The 25,816-nt window shown below is 40.5% G+C and overlaps 2 protein-coding genes across 2 annotated transcripts in view; one reads left to right on the forward strand and one right to left on the reverse strand.

Annotated features, from left to right (window-relative positions):
* Positions 1–25,816, reverse strand: part of wnt5b (wingless-type MMTV integration site family, member 5b) — a 74,966-nt gene that overhangs the window by 27,575 nt on the left and 21,575 nt on the right. The window lies entirely within an intron of this gene.
* On the forward strand, positions 202–3,192 carry fbxl14b (F-box and leucine-rich repeat protein 14b). The gene has a single exon (XM_077234950.1). The coding sequence runs from the start codon at positions 692–694 to the stop codon at positions 1,892–1,894; it is 1,203 nt and encodes a 400-aa protein (XP_077091065.1). The 5' UTR covers positions 202–691; the 3' UTR covers positions 1,895–3,192.

Genomic DNA, 25,816 nt, shown 5'->3' on the forward strand with positions numbered 1-25,816 from the left:
GGGGTGCGATAAACTCACACAACACGAATTGTTTTCATAACAGTTTAGAGAAAAACAGCACATGGAGTAGGACAATAACTACAAACATATGCGGTGGACTTTTTATAAGTTTTAGACTCTTTTTAAACATTTGCTCCGTTTTAGCAGGTTTAAATATGCGCGACTCCCCCGCAGCCGCTCTGTGCTGGCGGCCCTGCCAAGTCAGTTTGAAAAGATCAGACAAAGGCAGCAGGAAGCCCCTCGGCTTGGCAATGAGTGCGAGCGGAGCAGAAACGCGAAACGAAACCTCACTCTTTTATCTGATAGCAGACTGAATTTATTTTCTCCCGAGGTTTGTGGCAGTTTTAGACATCTTTTGAAAATGTACGACCGTCTGGATCCTCGGGTCGAGCGAAGACTATTATCAAAGCGCCAAACGGGCAGCAGCGCTGTCTGACCGCCCGTTCACTGTAACGTTAGGTCTGAATCGGATCAAGCGTCTTTCGGGAGGCATTTTTGCATTTGAATCCTTCCTACGCCACTGAAAGGATCGCTCGGGACGGAGAGTTGTCTATTAACCCAGTTAAATGTGAAAAGAAAAGCTTGAGCAGCTTTCTAAAAGCCCTTTTCCCCTCCTAAGGGGACTGCCAGACGCGACGGTGACCGTTGGTGGGGGTTCGCCGCCGTTTGTTTTCTTGAGCGCGCGTGGAAGATGGAGACGCACATCTCGTGTCTCTTCCCGGAGATTTTAGCCATGATTTTCAGCTACTTGGACGTGAGGGACAAAGGCAGAGTGGCTCAAGTGTGCACGGCGTGGAGGGACGCGTCCTACCACAAGTCCGTGTGGAGGGGGGTTGAAGCCAAGCTGCATCTGAGGCGGGCGAACCCGTCCCTGTTCCCCAGCCTCCAGGCGCGAGGCATCAGGCGGGTGCAGATCCTCAGCCTGCGGCGCAGCCTCAGCTACGTGATCCAGGGGATGCCCAACATCGAGAGCTTGAATCTGAGCGGCTGCTATAACTTAACGGATAACGGCCTGGGGCACGCGTTCGTGCAGGAGATCCCATCCCTGAGGGTGCTCAACCTGAGCCTTTGCAAGCAGATCACGGATTCCAGTTTGGGCAGAATAGCGCAGTATCTGAAAAACTTGGAGGTGTTGGAGCTGGGCGGCTGCAGTAATATCACGAACACGGGCTTGTTGCTTATTGCGTGGGGTTTGCACAGACTCAAAAGTCTTAATCTGAGGAGCTGCCGGCATGTGTCGGACGTGGGCATCGGGCACTTGGCCGGCATGACCCGGAGCGCGGCGGAGGGCTGCCTCAGCCTGGAATATCTGACCTTGCAGGACTGCCAAAAGTTGACGGACTTGTCCCTCAAGCATATATCAAAAGGTCTGACTAAGCTCAAAGTGCTCAACCTGAGTTTCTGCGGGGGCATCTCGGACGCTGGCATGATCCACCTCTCTCACATGACGAGCCTGTGGAGCCTTAATCTGCGTTCGTGCGACAACATCAGCGACACGGGCATCATGCACCTCGCCATGGGCACGTTGAGACTCTCCGGACTCGACGTGTCATTTTGCGACAAGATAGGCGACCAGAGTCTGGCTTATATCGCGCAGGGCCTGTACCAGCTCAAGTCTCTGTCGCTGTGCTCGTGCCACATCAGTGACGATGGCATCAACAGGATGGTGCGCCAAATGCACGAGCTGAGGACGCTCAACATCGGTCAGTGCGTGCGGATTACAGACAAAGGACTGGAGCTGATCGCAGACCACTTGACGCAACTGACCGGCATCGATCTGTATGGATGTACGAAAATCACTAAGAGGGGACTAGAGAGGATCACGCAGCTCCCCTGCCTTAAAGTTTTGAACCTGGGCCTTTGGCAGATGACTGAAAGTGAGAAAGTGAGGTGAAACTTGGGGGGTTTCTGGGGAGAGAGAGGGAGAGGGAAGTTGGGTGGAGGGGGATGGGTGGATTTCAATAGAGCAAAGTACATAAAAGAGGCTTAAAATGCTGAATGTGATACATGTGTCAGTTATTGCTATTAACACACACACAAAAGTTGTTTTTTCCCTAACAAATCGCAATATTAAACCTCCTCCTCCCCAAGTATCGCGATATTTTGGCTACCTCGTTAGATGTTACATTATATTGTTACTCTTAACAAGAATGAAAATTTGTGCCTAGAAAAACAATTCCCTCCCCCTTTATCTCGTCTTAGGCTTGAGGAAAGCAAAAAAGACTGAAAGACAGGAGGGATTCAGACTACCTTTTTTATTTTCCTTCCTTCAGCTAGCCAACAAAAAGCAAAGGGTTTCTAAAAAAGTCTATGAGTAGGTAGTTGATATCAAATTTCAAGCATTTTTCAAGTGTCCTGTGATTTGACAGTTCAACTTAAAACATTTGAATTCCTAATTTTTTGTGAGAGACTACAGCCGTCTTTGTACTTTAAAAAAAAAAGTATTTATCACACCATAGGATCATTTAAAATTAATTGGATTAAAAATGAGAAACAAATAGGCTAGTTACCAGTCCCAGGACCCAAAATACGCATTTTCAATTATTGTTCCAAATTATATACTCAAATCTAGATGATTAATAAGGAAAAAAGTTCATGGACATATGTCAACTGCCCTTATGCAAAGACAGACAAAAATACTGGGTTTGTACACTAAAGCTTTTATATTTCCAAACGCTTTTAGTTTTTGCTCAATTTTACAGGCCTGAAAGCCTTTAATTCCTGCTTTGAATAAGAGGTTGCCTCTGCTGATGTATTTATGCTTATGTAAGCAGATATTAATTAATGGCTGTGATTCAGAGCGTTGTACTTCAAATTGAAGTGAATTTTGTCCCTGAAAAAGAAAAAAACCCTGTTTGCAATTCACTGACACCTTGTTTGCCTCTTCACAGGGCTGAAACAGGGAACATCGTGTTATAAAACAATCTGTCTGTTTTAAATACATTAATATTCAACTTTACATATAAAAGACATGGTTGCGAGGAGGGTAACACGCAAAATGCATGTCAGGCCTATATATGTACCATGATGTATCGACCTGCAACATGTATTGAGTCCTGCTGAGAAGCTACTGTGTTCTAATGTACTGTAAATGTATTTGTAAAAAGAATCCCAAATTAAAATGTTTTATATTCTTACAGTAAAAACATTAAAGTTGATATTTATATAAATAAAAGAGCCACTTGGAATTTCGTTACGAGTTTGGTATACTTCATGCATTCAGTGTGGTTGTGTGCCCTTTTGATGCTATAGATGTCATGATGTTTAGGCAGTACCGCGGATTATTGTGCTATAATAGGGTTAGGGGTTTATTTGATTCATTGCCAATGTAGTGGATTTGAGCGTTTTAGAGAGCGACGGAATGGAAGTGAGATTTGTGTGTTAAAGGCATACATGCATGTTTGTTCCATTATTTATGAAGCACAACAAAATGGATGCTTCCCTTAATTGTGCTAGTGAGGGTGTTAAAACTGCAATGCTGCCTTTATTACAATTGAGGCCATCCAGTCCAATAATATACATATTGTAAAAGCATCTGATATTAATTCGTTGGATATTTTTCACCCACCAAAATATTATAAATCCTGTTCTCAACAGTTGCCATTGTTTCCCTATTAGGTTAAGAAGCCAGGTCTAGGATTTATTCTTCTCCTTGCTCAGTCACGCATACCAGATCTGAGAGACGGGGTTTGTCCCACGGGAGTCTTCCTCCCCCCTAAGAAAAAAAAAAAAACCTCAACCCACCCCCTTTCCTCAAACAGACACTTTTAAACATTCCTCACCATCATTCAAAGCATTTAAGCTTTAGTCTTTGCTCCCCTCCACCGTCCGGAGGGGTGGAGGATTTAAACGGGGGCGCTTGATGAGAGAGCGAGAGAATTTAAGCCCTTCTGAAGGTTACCGCCATCTCTTTGACTAACTTTGCTGAGTTTATAGATTTTTTTTCTTTCCCTGGAGCTACAATTTTTTCTTGCATTTTTACAACTGGAAATGTTTGTCAGACATTCTGATGTCTTGCTCACATACATCTTAAAGTTAGAAAAACTACACTATTGTATGATTTTGCTGAACCGAGCCAGCATAGCAGAAAAACAGGCATGGCTACACATGTTAGGATAAAAAACAATAAAAAAAAACATACAGCCTGTTTTTACTGCTGGGAATTTTAACAAAGCACTTGGAACATTAGCAGCAACCTGTATAGCTCTCCCAGCGCCTGTGGTTGAAGGTGTTTCTGGGTTACAGTGAGACGCTTTCAAGTTTCAGAAGGTTCCAGAAAGGTGGGGGTGGAGGGGTTGAAGGGTATTTTGCTCTTGTCTAAAGTTCCAGGCATTTTAGAAGGCCCATGTGATATGCTCAGACAGCCTACATCAAGCACAGATCAAAAAATTAAAAGTCACTTATTGTTTCATTTCAAAATCACGATGGAAATCTGATTTGGTTGCAGTCAGTGTTAGAGGAAAGGTGATTGAAAGCTGTGTCTGCCACATCGCTGGAAAATGGACAGGAATTTGTGAGTCACTGTTTGACTTTGCTCTGTAAAAAAAAGTGTGCGGTGCAAGAACCCTGTCTGACTTCAGGAGACTGGCACCGGATAGCAACCATGGCACACGAGAGGTGCTTTAGTTTTGCATCTATGTGTGTGGCATTGTGTGGCATCCGTTCACAGAACAACTGGATAAGGCCAAATGCAAGGAACAAATGTCAGGGAAGAGAACAATCTGTTGCTTTATTCTGCACAGGATAAAATAATGCAGATTGACGTTTCTCTCCATGTATGATATAAGCAACAGACAACCTTGAGCTAAACTTGTACTCAATAATAGTTTATAAATTTACTAAAGCACTTGCATTTAAAATATGGGTCACACTTTATATTAGCCATTGTGTTTTTACATTAAAAATTAATGTTAGATACAAATGTACTTATTGTGGTTCATATTGTATTGCAAAACACTTTCTCTGCTATTGAGGAGAGATACGGGTAAGTTTAGGGACAGGTTTGGTGGTGGGCAGGTTTAAGGTGAGTTAAGGGAATAGGGAAGGGTCAACAGTGTAATATATATAATTACAGAAATTAATTACAGCTGTAATTTCATGCAGGTATTTTAAAAAATATATAATTACAATTTAAAAACGTGCATGTTCACAATAAGTGCATTGTATTAAATGATTAATTTAAAAGTTAGTACATTGTACATACACTTAACATAAAGTGGGACCAACATCTGTGTATCATTTGAGCTGTAAAGCTGTTTAAATAAATTTTACAGTTGGTTTATGGTTTGTGGCATTGCTTTGTAATGGCAATGCAGGAATAAAACTATATAACTCCACAACAAAATCACGTTTAAGTGCATATTGTTTGTCTGTTGCTATGATATTGAAACAGTATTTTAACATTGTATTGACCACATTTACCAACATGTGAACCAGATTTCAGATTTTTTTTAAGATGAAAAACAACATTATTCCAGAAATACTATTAATTGAGCTTAATTTGTACTGAAATTGCTTAATTTAATCTAACTCGCAATTTTGAAACAGGATTTACGTATAAAGCACAACTGTAGAGTCACGTGTTGGTGGTTAAACAGATTTTTCTGTGGCTGCCGAGTCCGCTAGTGAATTCTGATGCAAAAGTTTGTGACTTACGGGTTTGGGTTTAAAAAAAGAGTGGAATTAACTCTGTGGTGAAAGTGCGTATGATGGCTAACTGTCTCACATGGCTGTCAGGTTTTAGTCATAGCTCTCATTAAAACTAATCCACAGCGGTCTTTTCACACTGCGGGCTGGATGATGGCCATATGGTATTTTTACAAGCAGACAACTGGTTTACTGCACATACTGTATGTCAAAAGCTTTTTTTGAAGAAGCCAGATGAAAAGGTAGGTTTGTGAGTGAAGGCGATTCATGTGTGTGTGTATCGTCTAGGCTTGCTCTGGTTTGTTGTTGCCAGCTCTCCCCCAGTGAGGTTGTGACAGAGTTTGACTGGTGTCATGTGACCTTGCTGGAAGTGTGAGTACAGAGGGGCCAGAGCCAGGAGACCCAATCTGTCGCCCTCTCGCCCCACTCTTCACACACATGCAGAGATTTATTTGCAAAATTTGCAAAGATGACCCTTATTATAGGAACAAAATCCACAGACACGGTCCAAATTCTAGGCACAATTTAGGAAAATGAAGGAAAACTATGTCTGATTTGTGCATGTCTCAGTCTTGTTAGGGAGTGTTTGGAGGCTCTATCCTTTCAGACACACACAAACACACACAAACTCACTATCTTAGACTATTTGTCTCTCTCTTTGGCATTTCTTTTCTTTTCTCTGAACAAAATGGGACTCAGGCTTGTGTTGCACCAGTTTTCCCCTTTGTTCTGATTGTATTAGGTGACGGGTCCACATGTTCTGGATCGTATCTGCTTTCATATGCAGTGAAATGCAGATCTCTGGCAGCACTCTGGAGGCAGGAGGTCTGTGCATGAAAGAAACTTGAGAGCGAGACTGAAAACCACACCACACAACAAAAAACTATATGGGGGAAAAAAGACAACCAGTGATTGGAAGCATTGTTGTGTCTAAACCACCCATTTTAGCGTTAATCCTTGACCTCAAACTGTCAGGCGCACCTTTTGACAGTCAAGATCAAGAATATACGTTCTGACTGAATAGCTGCTATAAAATGTAAAACAATAAAATAAAATAAATGCATAGCACCCGTCCAGGCTGCTGATTGATCAGTACGTGCTAAAATACACATTTTAGTAAAAGCTAAGATGACAAAAACCTTTTCACGGCACAGCAGGAGATAGAGAGGAAGGTAAAACAGGAAGAGATGCTTGGGAAACAGGAAGGTAAAAGGGAAGAGATGCTTGCAAATATACAAAATTGGGTAAGACAAGAATTTTTTTTATTTCTTAACCTCTTTGATTTTCTTTGGCTTGGCTCTATAATTTAAAGGGTAGGCGATTTGTTTCAGAAACTTTTTTGTTATGCTGGTTGAAAGTCTCTTCACATCCTGATAGCGATCACCAAGTTAAGTGGTCTGTATTTATATGTATCGTCTGTGAAAGGTGTAGGACCATAAAATGTTCGTCCAATTTTTGCATTCGGTCTGAATGTACGATGTCCCACCTGCCTGATAACTTATTTTCATTCCTCCACGCACCAGGCTCGCGCAGACATCACACGTCACCAGCACGTTTCATGCTATGCAGAGTTAGACAGACATCAGTCACCGAGGACCGCAACCACCTTTAATAGTTCCTCCTGAACCAAAACAACCGTTCACACCATAACTACCGTAATTTGGAAGAGATGGAAACCTGTGATGTTATACTCGGAGTGATTATTGAATTTATGTTCAGAGGGGTGTCAAATTTATGCTTTTCTATGTCAACACTATCAACGCCGAAATGAATCTGCAGCAGTCAGGTGGCAAAGGCAGCGCTCTTTAAGTTGTTTACGTTCATTATTATTGTAATGTTATGTGCTTTAAGACATGAGGTAGTTTAACGCAGTCTCATCTCGTGACGCTTTGCAGACTGTGCCGTGCGCGTTCATGTGTTTTGGAAGCGTGGCTTTGGAGATGTGCTGAAGGGAGGGTGGGATCTCATGCTTTCAAAGCTAACTTGCAATTTCTAGCCGCTACAAAAAATTGCCTACCCTACCTTTAAAAGGTAAAAGCTGATAGATGAGTACATGTTTGTGTGTGTGTCTGGGCTACAAGCCGACTGCACGGGAGAAGATTTGTTACTCAAGAGTGTGGGTGGTAGAGAGGGCGTGAGTGTTGTGTGTGGGGCTCTGAATCCACTCAAAGAGGGAAGCGATGGAAAGAGAGAGAGAGGGGGAGAATGCTAAAAGGAAGAAAGTGGATGAGAGATGGATGACGGGGGACGCACACTACTGTAGCTAAAACCTCTTCACAGAAATACAGCAGCCTCTGCCCGACACATCTGTCGAGACCCCACACAGCCAGCTGAGCTGCTCTCCACAGGAGGATATATTTTTAAAACCACTGTGGCATTTGGAATTATCTAAGAGGTTCATCCATAACGTTTTGGTACGGTAGACACTTTTTCAAGCATTACATATACATAAAGCACTGTAGGTCTGATGGGTTTGTAAATCCAGTGGAATTTGTTGCTTGCCAGATGTTTTTTTCAGAGTGAAGTCGGATCAAAGTTATTGGTTGAAATGGAATAAAGATGTATCCTGAGCAAGGTAGAAAAAACCCACATGCTGCCAACAAGACCAGAAAATCTGGATTAGATAAATCTAGGAGATCCAACATGGCACTATAGCCATTACAAGAAACTTGACTTTACCGCCACACCACAGATTGATGACATGCATTAAGTGAATGACAGAAACAAAGTCATTGTGGCATTTAAAAGAATGAATGGGATCTTTATTTGAAAGATATTTTTTTTTTAAAGATATCTCATTCCACAAATCTCAATTTAGCTCCGTGTACTTCAAAATCACTCCACAAACAACTTCTTCTGAAGCCATAACATTAAAATTATGAACTGGACTGAACTATGAATGTCACTCAAAATGATATTACTCAACATGACGTTAGTCAACATGACATTACTCAATACTCAAAATGATGATACTTCAAATTTGTGTCAATTATTTCTTTCAAAAATGACGATACTAACTTCTGTTACAATTCCAGACCAAATTCAATGTTTGTCAAACATTCAGATCTTGAAAGCAAGAAATATTCTGGAAGGGCCACATATTCAAAGTGGAATGTGTTGAGCAGCAACAGAATTGTGCTGCTTTTCTCTCGCTCTCTCTCTCTCTCGGCCCTGAGTATTGCGTGGCTCTGTCAGAGATGTAGAAAAGGCAGTGTTACACAACAGGAAGTGAAGCATGTCTCGGGAGCTTTAAAGACAAATAGACCGGTTTGATCAAGTTTAGTGCGGGCTCTCTTGAGTCCACCTCTCAATACCAGCTCAAGTGCACAAACAGGAGAGTGTAGGGGAGAAGGAACATAAGGAAGGATCTATCTGTCTGTCTGTCTGTCTGTCTGTCTTTCTGTCTGTCTGTCTGTCTGTCTGTCTGTCTATCTATCTATCTGAGCACAAGAACAGCAGTAAAACTGTTACTAAAATGGACAGCAGACTTCAAGTGGTGGTAAAAGTATAACTAAAAACAGGATACAGTATAGATGAGTGAGTCATATTAAGATCCTGCTTTAGCAGTTAGCTATTTATTAACGCACACACACCCACAGGGCTACATGCTCCAGGCCCACCAGCACAGCGAGTAAGTTTAAACTAGTGTCAGCAACCATTGTTTCTGCTTTTCAAAAGAACATATAGATTGAACTGTTGACATGAAGTGTCCGGAGCAGTTAGAGGTGGGTATACACAGAATTAAAGATAAAATGTTGTAATGGTTGATCTTAAAGGGACAGTTCACTACTATAAAGTTACTACTATAACTTTTTGACTGAAGGTGTATTAACTTCCTCACAGCTGAATACTCAAGAGAAGACACTCGGCATATGAGTAATGACAAAGCAAAATTACTGTATTTCAAGATGATTGTTATGAGGGACTTTAATTAGAAAAGAGATCAGAAGCGGTACTTCTGTTCCTAAAATAAATGCTTTAAAAGATAATTATATATTGCTTTAGGCCATTTGGGCCGAGCTGAAAAGCTGTGGGAGATATGAAACCAAACATATTGGGCAAAACAGAGCCCATTTTTCCATCCCATTTCCTCTCTTTTTTTGTCCTTCCTTTTTCCTGACGAAACCTTCTCACTCTGTACTGACCATCCATCACTTTTCTCTCAGCCCACTGTAAATGCCATGCTCTCTCTCTCTCTCTTTCTGAGATTTAGAGGCTCTGAGTGTGACATGGAGAAGCTCAGCTTGTGTCTGCCTCGAGGCAGTGGTCCGACTCAGCCGGGGAAATTTATAAAGTGTCTGACGTTATCTCCATGCGGTATGCAGAGCATTCGTTCTCTCCCTCTCTCTCGCTCTGTCTCTCTCTCTCTCTCCCTTCTCTCTCTCTCTCTCTCTCTCTCTCGCTCTCTCTCTCTCTCTCTCTCTCTCTCTCTCTCTCTCTCTCTCTCTCTCTCTCTCTCTCCCCTCGTTATGTATCCACTCCCTCTCTCTCTCTCTCTCTCACACCAAATCTTCAACCGTTTTACATTACTGCCATCTCTACCCTGTTCTCTAACACTGTAACCACCAACATTCTTCCTCTAGTGTTTCTTGCACTCCCCACTCGCTTTTACGCATTTAAAGTGGTAGTTCACTAAAAATGTGAATTGTGTCATTTACACAACCCAATAAAAGAAGAAAATTAGAAGATTGCATGTAAAAGAGCATCCAAAAACAACGAAAGCAAATGGACAAGGATTCTGTCGAGCTCTGAATAGGACAAACAGCAAAAGAGGGCTTTTTTTGCAGCGATGCCATAGAAAAACAATTTTGGATTCCCCAAAGAATAGGGGATTTTAAACCGGGTAGTTCTCTAGCTCTAAAAGAAAATAGTGTCATTGTTCAGCTGATGTCCGGTCGGTGTTGATTCAGTTACATTGTAAAGATAATCAATTATTAAAGGGGTCATGGACTGAGAAATCAAACTTTCCTTGAGGTTTTGACACATAAGACATATAAGAGGTCATCATATTATAAGAATATCCTGAAAGTTTCAGAACTGAAAACGTCCGTGTTAGTCCAAAATCAGCTTTTATTGTTACCAGGCCCAGCGAACGGTTTAAAATGGCATGAGGGTGAGTAAATGATGACAGCTTTTTACTTTTCTCACACACACACACACACACTCTAATGAAACTGTTTTTCCTCCCCCCCTTCCTGTTTCTCTCTCTTTCTCTCTCTGAGCTGAGTCTGGATGCTGGGAAACTGTGGATAGTGTTTTACTTTTGTGCTGCCACTTCTCTCACTCTCTTTTTTTTGCTTTGTCACTCAACACGACATGTCCTGTCACATGGTTCATTCACTCTGACAGCCACAGGGCCGGAGAGTGCTCTCTCTCCCCCCACATTTCAATCTCCCTCTTCCTCCCTCTTATTTCAGCCCAGGGTCTATTCTGAGGCAGGAATTGGAAACTCAGTCTTGTGCTGATGTTTATCAGCCCATTCCAGGCCCTGGATTGCATTTCTATCTGAGAGTGTATCAGAGCCCCTGATTTTAGATAGGTATGATTAATGTTGTTACATACTCCATGGCATTGGGAAGGCGAGAGGAGGATATACACAGCCAATACTTTTCATTATAATCTTCTTGTTTTGCTCCACACGAGATCTCCACATCTGAGTGGCTAAATAGAAAACAACTCAAATTTGTAAATATGCACAGCCATATTTACGAACCTGTAAGGGTGTTTGGATGGATGGAGTCTGAGATGAAGCCAGAGAAACACTCTAGAGGAAACAAGGAGAGAAAAAAGGTTGCTCTACACTGACCCTATTAGGGAACCAATGTTAATACACTTCAGCAACATCTACCTGCTCGTGTTACTACGGCGATGACACAAGACTTCAATTAAACCCAGGCCAGGAGGGGAATTCACACACCGGCCCCTCGACAACTCTCTGCCTTGATTTCTCTTCCTACAGTTGAGTCGCTGTACTAAAGGTATTCAACATACATCAGACCACTTAAAACACATGAAATCAAAATGCCTTTTTGCCATCAAGTTGATTTTCATTTTTGGATGAACTATCCCTTTAAGTTGAAGCTTTTACTACTATTTATATTTTATTTTTAAAATATTTATATTTAAATTTTTATTTTATACTATTTATAACTTTATTTTAATTAACAAAACTGGAAACATGTTAAATTACGGAAATATAATGGGTTGTGAATTACATTTTTATGCATGAACTAATACACACAAAGAGTTCCTCCATGAATGTAACCAAACACAGTATCTCCTGCCGTCCCATTCTCTTTGTACCTTGTTTCTTGTCTTATGCCTCTCTAAAATGGATTTGTCTCTGAGGATTAGAGCTGACATGATTGCAGATTTTGTTGCAGATGTGTTTTGTTTATGAGCGTTAAGTGATTCTGAAAAGGCCTTGCCACTTCACTGCTCCCCATCTCCGACTCCTGCAATATTCTGCCCGCTGATATGCTTTACAGACTTTTGGAGAGACGGACAGGGACTTTCAGACAGAGCAGAATTTTTAATAAGTGGAAATCTCCTGCACCAGAAGGAGGAAAAATATATATATCACGGTTTGAGAGAAAAAAAAATCATATGGGACAAACCCCAGTGTGTCTGGCTTTAATTCAAAGCATACAGGCGGCAGAGGACCCTGTGCTTTTACTCCTTCAAATCATCTTATCCATATTTAAAGGATAAGACCTGAGTGCAATAAGTGAAAGCAGCTTTGCATACAAGATCACAGCCAATTAAACTGACAGTTTCTCATTCAAGGAGGCGAGGTGGGTGGTGGGTGGAGGGGTCTAGAGTCAAGTCAGGAATTTCTCAAAAGTTGCCTCAGACAAAAGAATGAACAAAAACGGCTCCCGTACCATAATATATGACCTGTCCGGAAAACCAGGGGAATTAAAAAGAGGGAGAACAAGAGAGGGAAAGAGAACTAAGAAAATAAAGTAAACAATGTTGGTACAGTTGTTGTATTCAAGCATGTAAACGCAATAGCTTGGTTCCAAAACCTAGTGAACTGCATCATTGCCTACATAGGCAGCACCCTAACTGATTTGTAACACTGTACATAGGCAACAACTTTGTATGCTATAAATGCTCTGTAACGAATACAAAATATAGGGTAAAATAATGTATTTTTACTATCTATATAATCCTTTCTGGGAAGGATATATCTGAAGATACGTTTTATTTGCCAAAAGTATATTTGAAAACAAGTTACCAGCCTTTTAGAGAGACTTCGAGACTTTTTAAGATACCATGCCTAAGAGGTATTTTTTTACATTTTCAACTTTCTTTAGTGCGTTGCTGGTTGAGCATGAAAAACATTTGCAAATTCTGCAAATAACTCCAAAGGGAGTTATTTTCTTTTTCAGAGCACACTGTTTCTGAACTCCCTGAAACGCCTCCATTGTAGTCTTGAGATTTCTTCTGGGTACAAACACGTCACAATATTACACATTAAATAATTCCCTCCCAAGGCATATTCCCCCACAAAAAAAGGGCGAGACCTGGTTGAGTTGCATTAGTTGTTGAATCTCGTGGTTATGGTAAGTGCCTTGACAATTCCCTAACACACTTTTGACCAATCACAGCACACTGGTACAGTTGACCAATCAGAGCACACTGTGCTTTTCTGAAGGAGGGGCTTCATAGAGACAGGAACTAAACAGATTGTTACTGACAGACAGGGAAGAGAGGTGCTGCAGCAATGTAAAATATGTGAAAAATAATCTTTGTAAAAGGGCATACTATAGCGTCTTTAAAATGCTGCCTCTGTGCACTATGATTTGGAACAGTGCAAATGACTGCGGACATTATTTCATTATTTTTATATACATCTTTTACCTTGGCCATGAGTGAAAAAGAAAGATTCCAATTTTTCAACATTTTTATAACTGTGCCTACCAAACTAGAAGGAAAATAAAAACCTCATGATCCCCAATAAATTAAATTCTCCAACTTTGTGTAACTAAAATGAAACTGTTCTCTCCAAGAACAGCTCATGACCGATTAGGTCATTCTGAACAATAGCACATATTTACAAAGACACAGCAGAGAGAAAATATGAGGGGGAAAAAGACTAAATAAATGAAATAACAATCTTGTGACTGTCAGGAACTGGAGGCGTGCCAGCAGCCGGAGCAGAGGAGGTGGCTCAGAAGAGAGAGAGAGAGAGAGAGAGAGAGAGAGAGAGAGAGGGGGGGGGGGGGGGGGGGGGGGGGTGGAGCCAGTGAGAGAGACTGTGAAAGAGAGGGAGAGAGCCAGAGGGGAAAAAAACAAACCGATAGATACTGAGACAGGAGAACAAAGGACAAGAGTGTGGGTATTTTTGTCATTGAGAAGGAAAAAAAAGCATGGATATTAGATCGTATGATCGCTGAAAGGGAGAGAGAAAAAGTTAGGAGAAGGACAATACAGACAGGAATACAATACAAAAAAAAAAAAAAGCAGATTTTTGGAGATGTAGCCTACACTTCTTTTGAGAGAGTGTGGGTGTTTCTGCAAGCACATTAATGTCTCGGTTGATTTTTATTGCAACAGATTTTAGCTTTTTCTTTTTTCAATGAGAAAAAGTCACATTCATGGAAACTTTTTCCAATGATTTTTTTTATTTTTTTTTAAATTACATTTTAATTTCATTTTCAGTCTTGAACTATGGGAAATTATTCCAAAAAAAAAAATATAATAAAACTATAACTATGATAATCTAAACAAAGAGTGAAATAATTAAACCATTTAAATCTTTATTAAAAATCAGTTTCTTTTCTTTCTTTTTTTAAAGATGACTTCCAAAAACTGCAATTTCAACAATCACAAATTTTGCCTCTGATAAAGTTTTTTCAATGGTAAGTTGGTTACCAAGGAGACAACCTTGGTAAAAAAAAAAAGTGTTTTAGCTGCGTAAATTTAGGAAACAGCCATGCCAAGACAAAGGAGCTGACCACTCAACATCATAAAACAATACATAATTTGAGTTATGCTGTAAAAATGTACAAATATTTGAGAGAAAAAAATGACAGAATTCTCCTGTGATGCACCTATGTCCACTGACATATTAATTAAACAAATGTGAAAAGCATGTGTTTGAAGTTGAAACACGGGTGTGTGTGTGTGTTTGTGTGAAAGAGTGAGAGAGTGAGAGAGAGAGCGAGAGAGAGAGAGAGAGAGAGAGAGAGAGAGAGAGAGAGAGAGAGAGAGAGAGAATAAGAGGCAGGGGCGAGAGATTGAGAGAGTTTGTGTGAGGTATGAGTGTGAGTTTTAAGTTCTTTGTGTGAGTGTGTGTGTGCTGGTCAATGCACAGCAGTGCAGCAGCTCTCAGCCGCCCAGCAGGAAAAATCCCATCATTCTCTGCATACCGCACAAATTCCAGCTCGGCTTTCACCTCCTGGCCCCACTCCTCCACCCTTCCCTCTCTCTCTCCGTCCCTCCTCCACCTAGTCTCGGACTGCTCTTACAGATGGAGACTTGGCTGAACTCTCCCAATCCTGGGGCCTCTTGTCTTCTCTTCACCTTTGACCGCAGACCCCTCTGCTTAGCTCTATTTACTTATGCCATAACAATTCAACCACAATAAAAATCTGTGGGCTGGATCCCATGCTTCTTAAAATGTTTTCAAAGCAAAATAACAGTTCCCCCGAGGAAAAGACTGACGTCTTAAACTGTGCTCAAAATCTGCGATGAAAAAATCAGACCAGGGGCGTTTCCACTGAGGGGGCAAGGGAGGCAAAAAATAATCCATATTATATAAATAAAAACAACACAAATATTGCAAAATGTGACGTTAAGTATATAAATCTCTCGCTTTTCTAAAGTAACTGTCCAACTGCGACACCGGCGGGTGAAGTTACAGCAGGAGTCCCCGACTCTCTTGCCTCTCCTGAGCCCATTGACTTTTAACAGACCCCCTAAAGCTTGCGGTGGGTTTCAGTGGGGGGTACTTGAGAATGAATGGGGGAAGGTCACATGAGAGGAGGCAATGCCTCCATCGCATTATGATTGTATATGACTGCTAATGATTGGATTGTGAAATAAATCCCACCTCTTGTTTTTGTGCGTGTTTGCGAATCAGTCTGAATGAAAAAAATGATGGCATTAATGAAAGGACTTATTAAAAATTAAGTAAGCAACTCTATGTCACGTCAAAATCAAACTTGAAATGGCCTGAAAACATGATGATTGTGTTTTTTTTAGTTTTTTTGGTGGGCAATCAGCTTTATATTGTTTGTCAAATTTTATACTGTTTGTTTAAAACACTTTTTATACCTCCCAAGGAATTTAAGGAGACAAATTTGCTACATAACCATAAACTCCATTAAGTATCTTTTCATTCCTGGTGGATAATTATTTACTGTGATACATGCTGGTTTTCACCTACTCAGCAAATGAAAAAACTCAATGTAGAGGACATTCATTACGCTTCAATGCTCATTATTATATCACCATAATCAAATTGGCTGTCAGCCAGTACAATTCTGATACAATTCATGTGCTGTCAACACATCATCAAGGGTATTCACAGAGTCACTTTACACCATATTGAGATGGGAATTACACTATCATTATCAACTTATTTTTGCATAGAGGCTCATGGGCGACTTGAAAAGCCCTGGTGCTTCAGCCTTGATAAAACTTGCATAAAAGCATGAAAGACTCTTTCATGTCTCCGAATGCATTACGCAGCGCTTTGGACCTGATGAAATAGTCAAGTCAAGTCAAGTCAAATATATTTATATAGCGCTTTTCACAATACAGATTGTATCAAAGCTGCTTCACAGTATCAATCAAAACAACTTAACAATGTTTGTTTATTACTTGGAAAAAAAGACATCCAAGTTTGGTAGAGCTAATCAATGGTATGATTGGTTAATTAATTTGAATACAGAAAATGTCAGAGTTGTTGAGTTCATTATGACCTGACTCTGAAAATAAGACTCTTGACTTTGGTTTGGACTGCAACTGCTGTATGACCAGACAGTGAAATCAAACAGTGGAATCCAAACGACTGAGACCACTAGGGTAAGTGCTTCTTTTTTCCATTCTTTTTCTTTACAAATAGTATTTAAGGGCATAACAATAAAAAAGAACAAGATAAAATAACAGAAAAAGCATTATCAAGTTAACAATGTTCAGAAAGTACTTCTATTTTGATTAGAAATAATACTTAAAAGCATAAAAATAAAAAATAAAATAAAAACAATTCAAATTTCCCAGAATTTAAACTGTTTTTATTGTGCATTGCTGAATTTAAAATAATATTTAAAAGCATAAAAAATATTCAGTTCAAATTAAATTAAATTTTAAACATTAATTTAGACTTTAAACCCCAGATAATGTGCTCAAGCTTTTGGACCCCTTTGTATTTAAGGATTTCTGGATTTCTCCAGATCATATACACACATAATGTCCTCATCTTCTTTTAAATCTAGCTTTCTGGAGTGGATTGAGAGTGAATACTCTCTCAGAAGAGGAAGAGAGGAGAGCCGAGGGGAAAACCGAGCTCTTGTTTTGCCTTTTTCTCTCTCAGGGCCTCCCAAGATGCCACTCAGGGAGAAGCTATTAATCATTGACAGGCCCCGTGGCTGTGTGTGTGTGTGTGTGTGTGTGTGTGCGGGGGGCCGTATGGACTCAGCACAGGCAGGACATTGAGAGAAGATGGCTAAAGCCAAGCTGCGCATAGAAACATTAGCAGCATTCTTCACGCCCACTGTAAAGCCCTCTCTAAGACCTGGGAGTCTGTCCCTACAGCAGGTGAAAAAACTCCCCATCGCCCCACAAAGAGAGAGAGAGAGAGAGAGAGAAAGCTCAACGGTGGCACGCATACACACACATACGCAAACACACAGCTGAAAACTGATCTCCCACAGGATATGCTTACAGCCCTGGCTGCTGCCTCTCTCACAGACTGCCAACAATGTTACACTCAGGAGAGGATATGTGTGAGAGAGAGAAAAGAGAGTCGGAGAGAGAGAATCATACACAGGGTGAGGGGGGAAAAACTAGAAGGAAAGAACGAGGGCAGAAAAAGGCCAAAAGAGAAAACAAGGGGGTGTCTATGGGGACAAAAAAGACAAAAAAACACAATGGAAACTGAAGATGGAGGGAGTGTGGAAAAGAAAGCGCAAGGAACAGACGGAGGCGGGCAGCTAGCATGAAAACCGGTCTCGGAGTAATGTAGCTTTAATCTGGTATTTCCTTTTTGCAGAGCGAGGGATATTCCTGGGGAAGGGTGGGAGAGTAACACACACTCGACTCGAGACCAGGCTGTGCTGCCCTGGCTGCTCACTGGACCTTAACAAGAGCCATAACTAGACTGTGCACCTCAGACCTGTATTACACACACACACAAAGAGGAAAGGTGGTATACAGTCACTCTGTCTGACCCACCACCTCATAAATACAGAGTGACATAGTCCAGGTGGACCTAACGCTCATAAACACATACATAACCATACCAAAGCACTGTAATGTAAACCAAAAGACCACAGTATGTGAGAGCAGATGCCATATTTAATTTACACAAATGAAAATGAAAGTACAGCCTATTCAATATTACTTACTAACGGGTAAAGATAATTAAACAAAGAATATTAAAGCAAAATAAATAAATAAATACATTGTTTACATTTTATTTCGACAGTCCACTTTAGACATTATTTAGCTATAGCTTTAATAATAATAAAAATGTACTTACTATAGGGTTACAGCCAGGAATACGGTTTGGTTTAGGGTTAGTTGCATGCAATTATGCATAATTTACTGTTATTACTACAGTAAGTAAATGCAACATATGTAACAATAAGGACACTGTAAAATAGTGTTACCTCCTGAAACTTTCTCTGAAAAAGAAGTTTTTAAATTCATCCCCTCAAAACTCTCATTGTCTGATCAGTTTGTAGGCTAAATCAATCTAATTACACGTAAGGCTTCTTTAGGCCTGACTGGCTGATTATGAAATATGAAGACTATTATGTATTAATTGTCTCAAAACCGGAAATTCTAATTAAAGATTAAAAACATCTGAAATAAGCTTCTGTTCATAACGGTTTTCCAGTGATAATCTGGTAGTAAGAAGATTAATAATCAGCAGTGGGTTACACGTTTCATTGAAATCTGTGTATAATAGGCAGACAGCTCAAATGGAAGAATTCACTACCCTAGAAATAAACACAAGGTTAATAAGGCGGCATGTAAAATGGCATGCATTGATTCAGATCAGTAGTCTTTCTCTCATGTGCAATTTTATACTGTTACTGGGTCAGAGGTTATAAAGGTCCCTTTACAATTCAACTGCAGTGCTCTAGACACTTCCTTTAACTGCTGTGTGTGTGTGTGTGTGTGTGTGTGTGTGTGTGTGTGTGTGTGTGTGTGTGTGTGTGTGTGTGTGTGTGTGTGTGTGTGTGTGTGTGTGTGTGTGTGTGTGTGCGTCCAAAAGAAAGTTCAATAGTAGTGCATAAAGATTTGTGTAATTTTGTAAAGCATCATTACATGCAAGAAATTCAAGGGATGAACTGGTCAAAAGGGCCTAGTTCTAAAGTTAGATCAAATGATTAGCTAAATGGATTAAACAGAGCCAGGGTCTCATTTGTGTCTATGTATCTTTTGAATCCTATATGCTTGGATACAGTTTGACATTAGTTAAGAAGTTACTACATTTCTATAGTGATCTATTCAGTTAAATGCTGTCGTCTATGACTATATTTTCAACCCTGCCATGTAAATTGGAGTGTATTCTAGTTTATTTTCTTTGTCTAAATGTAGCTATTTGTTCATATTAATATTGTCACTTTAATTTAGATTGAAGAAAATGGTCATCACATAGTTAATGCCCCTATATTGCCCCTAACCGTACAGTGTACAGTATAAGTTTGGGGTCAGTAAATGGTTTTCATGTTTTTGTAAGTCTCTTCTGCTCACTAAGGCTGCATTTATTTGATCCAAATTATGGTAAAAACAGTGATATTGTGAAACATTTCAACTTACTATTTTCACATATTTAAAACTGTAGTTTATTCCTGTGATGGCAAAGGTGAATTTTCAAAAGCTGTTACTTCAGTCTTCAGTGTCACATAATCCTTCAGAAATGTAGTGCTCAAATAACATTTCTTATTAATAATAATGTTGAAAGCAGTTGTGCCGCTTATTGAATACTCACAACCCCTAAACCTAACCCTACCTACAAGTTATCCTTTAAATCAGAGGGAGATGATTGGTGAATAACACTGATGTAGAAGCAACTAACCCTGTTTGTAAGCCTAAACTTGACAAACTCTAAACCTGGTTGATTGGAATGTTGTTTCAGGATCAACAAAGATAATGATCCAGGAACATGTTGCACTTGTTGAAATCAGGTTCTGCTAGCAGATCTAGTCCGACAAGACCAAACTTATGTACATTATATTCCATATACATTAATACAATATTTTATAAACTATCCAGAAAGTTGTCATGACTGAAATATTTATATGGTCCATGATTTGTTTTGTTTTTTCAGGATTCTTCGATGAATAAAAACAGCAATTTTTACAGCACTTTGTAACAGTATGAATGTCTTTACTGTCACTTTTGATCAAGTTTAACACATTTTTTGCGAATAAGAATTCATTTCTTAAAAAAAAAAAAATATCTTACAGACCCCAAAACATTTGAACGGAGTGTAGATAACTACGTTTTCAAAAAAAGCTTAGCCAACTCTGTTTAAATCAAGGTTACACACAAACAAATGAGCGCACATGTGTTTCCTAGCATTTTATTGCAAGCGCAGCTGAAATCTGCACACATGCATACAACTACCCCAGCTGTTCGGCCGGTTTTTGGCCTTTCCTGTGAAGGCGGAGTATTCATGCACAAGACACAATGCGCTGTAATGAGTCCAGACATCAACCACACTATAACTCCAGGTGAAGATATTAAAAAAGTGCACGGGGTTAGCGGACCAATACAGATGCATTTCTTTTTACACATCTGTCACAAATCCGCTCTCTTTCTCTGCTTCTCTCCAGGGCTCGCTGCACTGGTGCATTGTGGCTGTCAGCGGTGCCTTACATACTGTTTGAAACAGGGTGCTGCACAGTCTCAGGGGATTATCATGGCATAGCGGCACAACATAAAAGATGCTGGCTAATAAAACTGTGTGCATGAGAGAGAGAGAGAGAGAGAGAGAGAGAGAGAGAGAGAGAGAGAGAGAGAGAGAGAGAGAGAGAGAGAGAGAGAGAGAGAGAGAGGGGGGGAGAAACAAAAAGAAAAGCTTGTTCAATATGGATCAGAGTGTCTTCCACCCTCCCCCTCCACTCCTCCTTTATCCCTCTCCATCACTCTCCCTGGTCCATCACCTGCCGCGGTTGGTCCTGAGGCAGCAGGCGGGCGGGCGGGCAGCTGGCCAGACAGGGAAACGCACGGCTGGTCTGGTCCGCGCTGGGCCTGGCTGGGCTCAGACCCTGTCCATGGCCTTCTGAGGCAGGGAGCCGCTGGCTAGAGCCGCTTTCATCCTCCCAGCAGAATTAATCACCAAAGCCTTCAAGCTGCCAACCAGCAGAGGAGACTGTCAGCCAAGAGGGGTTCTGGCACCAGCCCAGGCTTCTATCCCTGCAGGGGTCTTCTATCAGATCAAAGACTGCCACCATCAAGTCCCCCCCCCCCCACCTCTTTTTTGTTGATGTGGCAGTGGAGATGTAGATGATTCTGGAGATTTTATGAGAAAAAAGATAGCTGGCTTGATGAGGACGAAGATACGTGTAATTAGATTCTGAATGTCTAATGAGGGATGTGCCGTTCCTTTCAGAGCTTTGGGAAGATGCTGAGCACCTGCTCAAAGCAAAAAATCACTCCATCCACTAGCACCTCCGCCAAGGCACATCCCCATGACAACCACGATCCAATGAGACGGCTGCCACACGGGTCACTCAAGCCTCCCACAGCACTGGACAATACGTCTGAGAGGAAATGCTCTCGCTCTGGCCTGTGAGATACAGCTCTGTTCATCAGGTTGTGAAAAATGGTTTGTGCGCAGTGGTTTGCTATGGTGTTCGCCAAAATGCCATGGTTACTGGAGTTATCACAACTATGAAGTTGTAATAAAATGAAACGGAATTGCCCTTTTCATTCCGTACGACATCAGAAGTGAATTGTAGTAACAATAACGATAAGTAGGCCTAGTATTATATAGGTTACAATTCTGCTTGTCATGGTATTTTTTCTAAGGACAAATTCTGAACAATCACACTGATAAATTAAGCAAATGAAAACTTCTAACTAGGGATGCACAAAATATTTGTACTATATTAGTTATCGGCCGATAATAGAGATTTCTTTCGAATTGATCTGCATCCATTTTGGATATTTAAAGGGAAAATACATCCAAAAATAAAAATTCTGTCATCATTAACTTGCCACTAACACTGTATGACTTTACTTCTTTTGTGGAACAAAAAAGGAAGATATTTAAAACCAAATAGTTTTGGTTCTCATTGACTTCAATTGTACAGAAAAAAAAAAAAAGGAAAAATTTTTTTCCAACGTAAGTCAATGGGAACCAAAACATTCTCCATCCCATCCCATCCATCTAATTATCTATCTACCTATCTATCTACCTATCTATCTATCTATCTATCTATCTATCTATCTATCTATCTATCTATCTATCTATCTATCTATCTATCTATCTATCTATCTATCTATCTACCTATCTATCTATCATCTCACTCAGGGGAGCCTGAGGAATCATTTGCTTCTCTCCACTCTGCAGGGTTTTAATTGATTAGCATTTGGCACAAGATCAGATAAACATGTAGATTTGGCATCTAGGCTGGGGACTGTTGCTCATCCACCTTAAGAGTGCGCACACACACACACACACACACACACACACACACACACACACACACACACACACACACACACACACACACACACAGTATTTTGTCAGTGTGTTGTGCTTCAGTGGCACAAGGAGCCAGCGTTAGGTGTCTGCAGGGACTCCACCCCGCTGAAGGCAGCCGACGTCGTGGCTACTTATAGCCATGCCATAAATCAAGCTGTCAGTCTCAGTCACGCTTGCTGGCACACTCATGTTCCAGAGAGGTCCTCTCCACACGCCCTGTGCTAAACTTTCTCTCCGAGACACTGTGAGAACTCAGCGTGCCGTGACCAGAGTTGAAGTCACCACAGAATATGTTGCAGGAATAAAAACAAGAAGTGAGAGGTGGCTTAACATGTCGCTGCATATTCAGAAGGATGTCTCGATTCTTAACATAAACGCTCTTGTCCTGGGAAAAGTTTGCTTTGCTTCATTAGTGGAGTTTGGAAGATTATCTGTGCTCTGGTTGTATTGTCTAAATGAAAAGTGACTCAAATAAATGTTTCTATTTTTGTGAATTTTGAGTAGATGTTAGTGTGCATTTAAATACAGCAATTTTATCTTTTATCATTAATTTACTAAACTATTATAAAGTCAGTTTTATTATATTGGCTATCAGCCCCTTTCTGTAGTTGTTTTTCAGAGCTGTTTTATAGATTAATCAAACTCATTCCATAATTGATTAAATATACAGTTATTGAACCAAAATTAATCCACAACGAACTGATTTCATCTGAATAATGAATGTTCACACTATTGTCTTTTTCGAGCTGCTTTACAGCAGAATTGAAGTCTGTTTGCTTCATTGAATCATTATTTTCCTGTTTGTCAATGTAAAACTGCTTTGGAACAACGCGTATTGTTTAAAGCATTATATAACTTAGAGGTGACTTGACTTGATTACTGGCTTTGGCCATAAACAAAATGATATCGATCAGATTGACCACAGTTAGCATATTAGCATACAGATGTGCTACATCTGGATACATAACTATTTTATAGATTTAAAGTTACGTCATATTTTTCACAAGTGCTTTTGTCATTTTTAAAAAATTATATTTTTAATTAAATTTTCGGGTGAACTATCCCTTTAAATCATCCAAATCTCTTTAATCAAGCAAAATGAATCCAAATCCATTATAGCTGGCATATTTCTGCAATGTTATAAGATAGAAATGCGTGTTTAGCACTTTAGGCCACTAGGGGATCGGGCTGCTGGTTCCCTGCCGAAAGAAGCTCCAGGTCAGGGGAGAACCAGGTGCTAATGAGCCACGGCTCAGGGCCAGCTCCAGGGGCCGGAAGGGTGACGCCAATCTCCTTCCTTTAAAACTAAATCGAGAGAGAAACAGAGACATAAGAAGTAAAGTAACGGCACCTGTTGTCCACCTGACCCCACACGGCTGCTGCACACTCGTCCTCATTCCCAGCAATCCCTCCATGACCAATGTCACAGCCTCCGTGGAGTCTGCCGATTTCACGCTAAGGGTAGGTTGGGGCAGGCAGGACACTTGTCTGTCCCACAGCCTACACACTGTCATCAGCCCCCTGTGGCTTGAAGCATATGGGAAAAGCTTGTGGTAAAACAGAACGGATCCGCTCTGGACACTGGAGTGACATGCTGGGGCTTTATGATGGATGCCCAGGGCAGATAAGGGAAAGCAGTCTGGCTTGGTGCGAACAAATATGAAACGTTTGAACATTTAAACAGGGTCCAACACTGTTTTGTGATATGGTCACATAAACCATATCAGATGTAAATTCTAATGCATCCTGATGTATCACAGACAACAGTGACGGACCTACTTAATATCCAATACACAATATCACTGCATCAAAACAAGAGTTTTAGACTAGGTACGACAATAAAAGAAGACAACCATCTGATAGAAAATCTGGTACATATAACACATAAATGTGCAAAAATTCACAGAATATCTTAAGCTTATATAAGCTTAAAAGCTTATAGATTTAAATAATGAAAATGCAGTGTTTTGAAAGTATATCGAAAGGCAACAGCGAGGTGACTTTAGAGTTTTTTTCCATTGTTGTGCTTAAATAACATGCAGTAAAACGCTGACATAATACGTGATGTATGTAACCACAAAATTACAGACCCTGCTTTTGAAATCTGATCACACATGGTCACAGGAGACACATTTGAGAAGCATGTCGCTACTAGGTGTAAACAGCAATGTCTTGGCTGAACCCGAGATGGATGTTAATACCAGTGGCCAAAAACATGTGACCCGTATAATATCTCATATCAAGTGAACCTACTTGATTTAGGTTTGCAAAACATAAGACAAGCGGACACATTAAGGGAGCGTTCAGACAGAACACATTTTTTCTGCTTTTCCAGACGGATGGATTGCGCTTGTGTCTTTTGCAGCGTCTCGTGCATGATACTGTGTTTTAAAAAAAAATGTCTTGCTCAAGTAAATTACTAAATAAAGGCCTGGTTTCACAGACAATGCTTAAGCTTAGTCTGTCCCTGACTAAAATGCATGTTTAAGATATCTTAACTGAAAGTAACTTGTCTTAAAATATGTATGTCTCAGGATGCACACAGGTAATGTTTTTTTCTAAGGCACGATTATAAAAGCTACTTAAATGTCCTAACTGAACTAATTCTGGCCTAATTCTGGTTTAATCTAAGCCCTGTCTGTGAAACCAGGCCAAATTTTGAATATTGTGTTGGACATTGGGGAGCCTTCGATTAAAAAAGGTTCAGAACCACCGGACTAAAGAATTTACATGACTAATTTAGTTTTTTTTTTTGTACTTTTAAACTGCATGCAATTGTACTTAGTGTGTCTTTGGTAGGTGACCGTCTTTTCAAAGGCTTTGACCTTTAGCTGTGTGTTCTTCGATGCCTCAGACACTTCTGCCATGATGCTGAGGAGAAAAGCTGGACATGAACAAAACTGAGTGATTCTCTCTTTCCCTTTCTCTCACGTAAGCCCTCCCTTGTGTTTTTCCAGCCGAGCTCTTTCTGTGAAAAACAATTAGACTAAAACTGCTCAATACCCAAGGTCCTCCGAACGCTTCTTTTTAAATAGAGCCGTCAAGGTGACTTTTCTCCAAACACCCACTGCTTCTGTTTTTCTCTCTCTTCTCCTCCTCCTCCTCTCTCTCTCTCGCTCTGTCTTTCACACACACTCATCGCTTATCTCTCACGCTGTTATTTCCCACTGAGAAGACTATGTCCGATCAGAGCACCTTTTTCTGACAGAACACGCTGTAAACGCACTAACAGTGAACAGTGTGTGTCGTCCCTGTGAGAACAAACCCATGATT

The sequence above is a fragment of the Siphateles boraxobius genome, unplaced genomic scaffold (genome assembly GCF_051911475.1).
Source record: "Siphateles boraxobius isolate OS27281-9 unplaced genomic scaffold, OSU_SipBor_1 19, whole genome shotgun sequence".
NCBI lineage: Eukaryota > Metazoa > Chordata > Actinopteri > Cypriniformes > Leuciscidae > Siphateles > Siphateles boraxobius.

What these genes read in the sequence shown, in the direction of transcription:
- fbxl14b (XM_077234950.1), top strand. Translation starts at nt 692, where the DNA reads ATGGAGACGCACATCTCGTGTCTCTTCCCGGAGATTTTAGCCATGATT.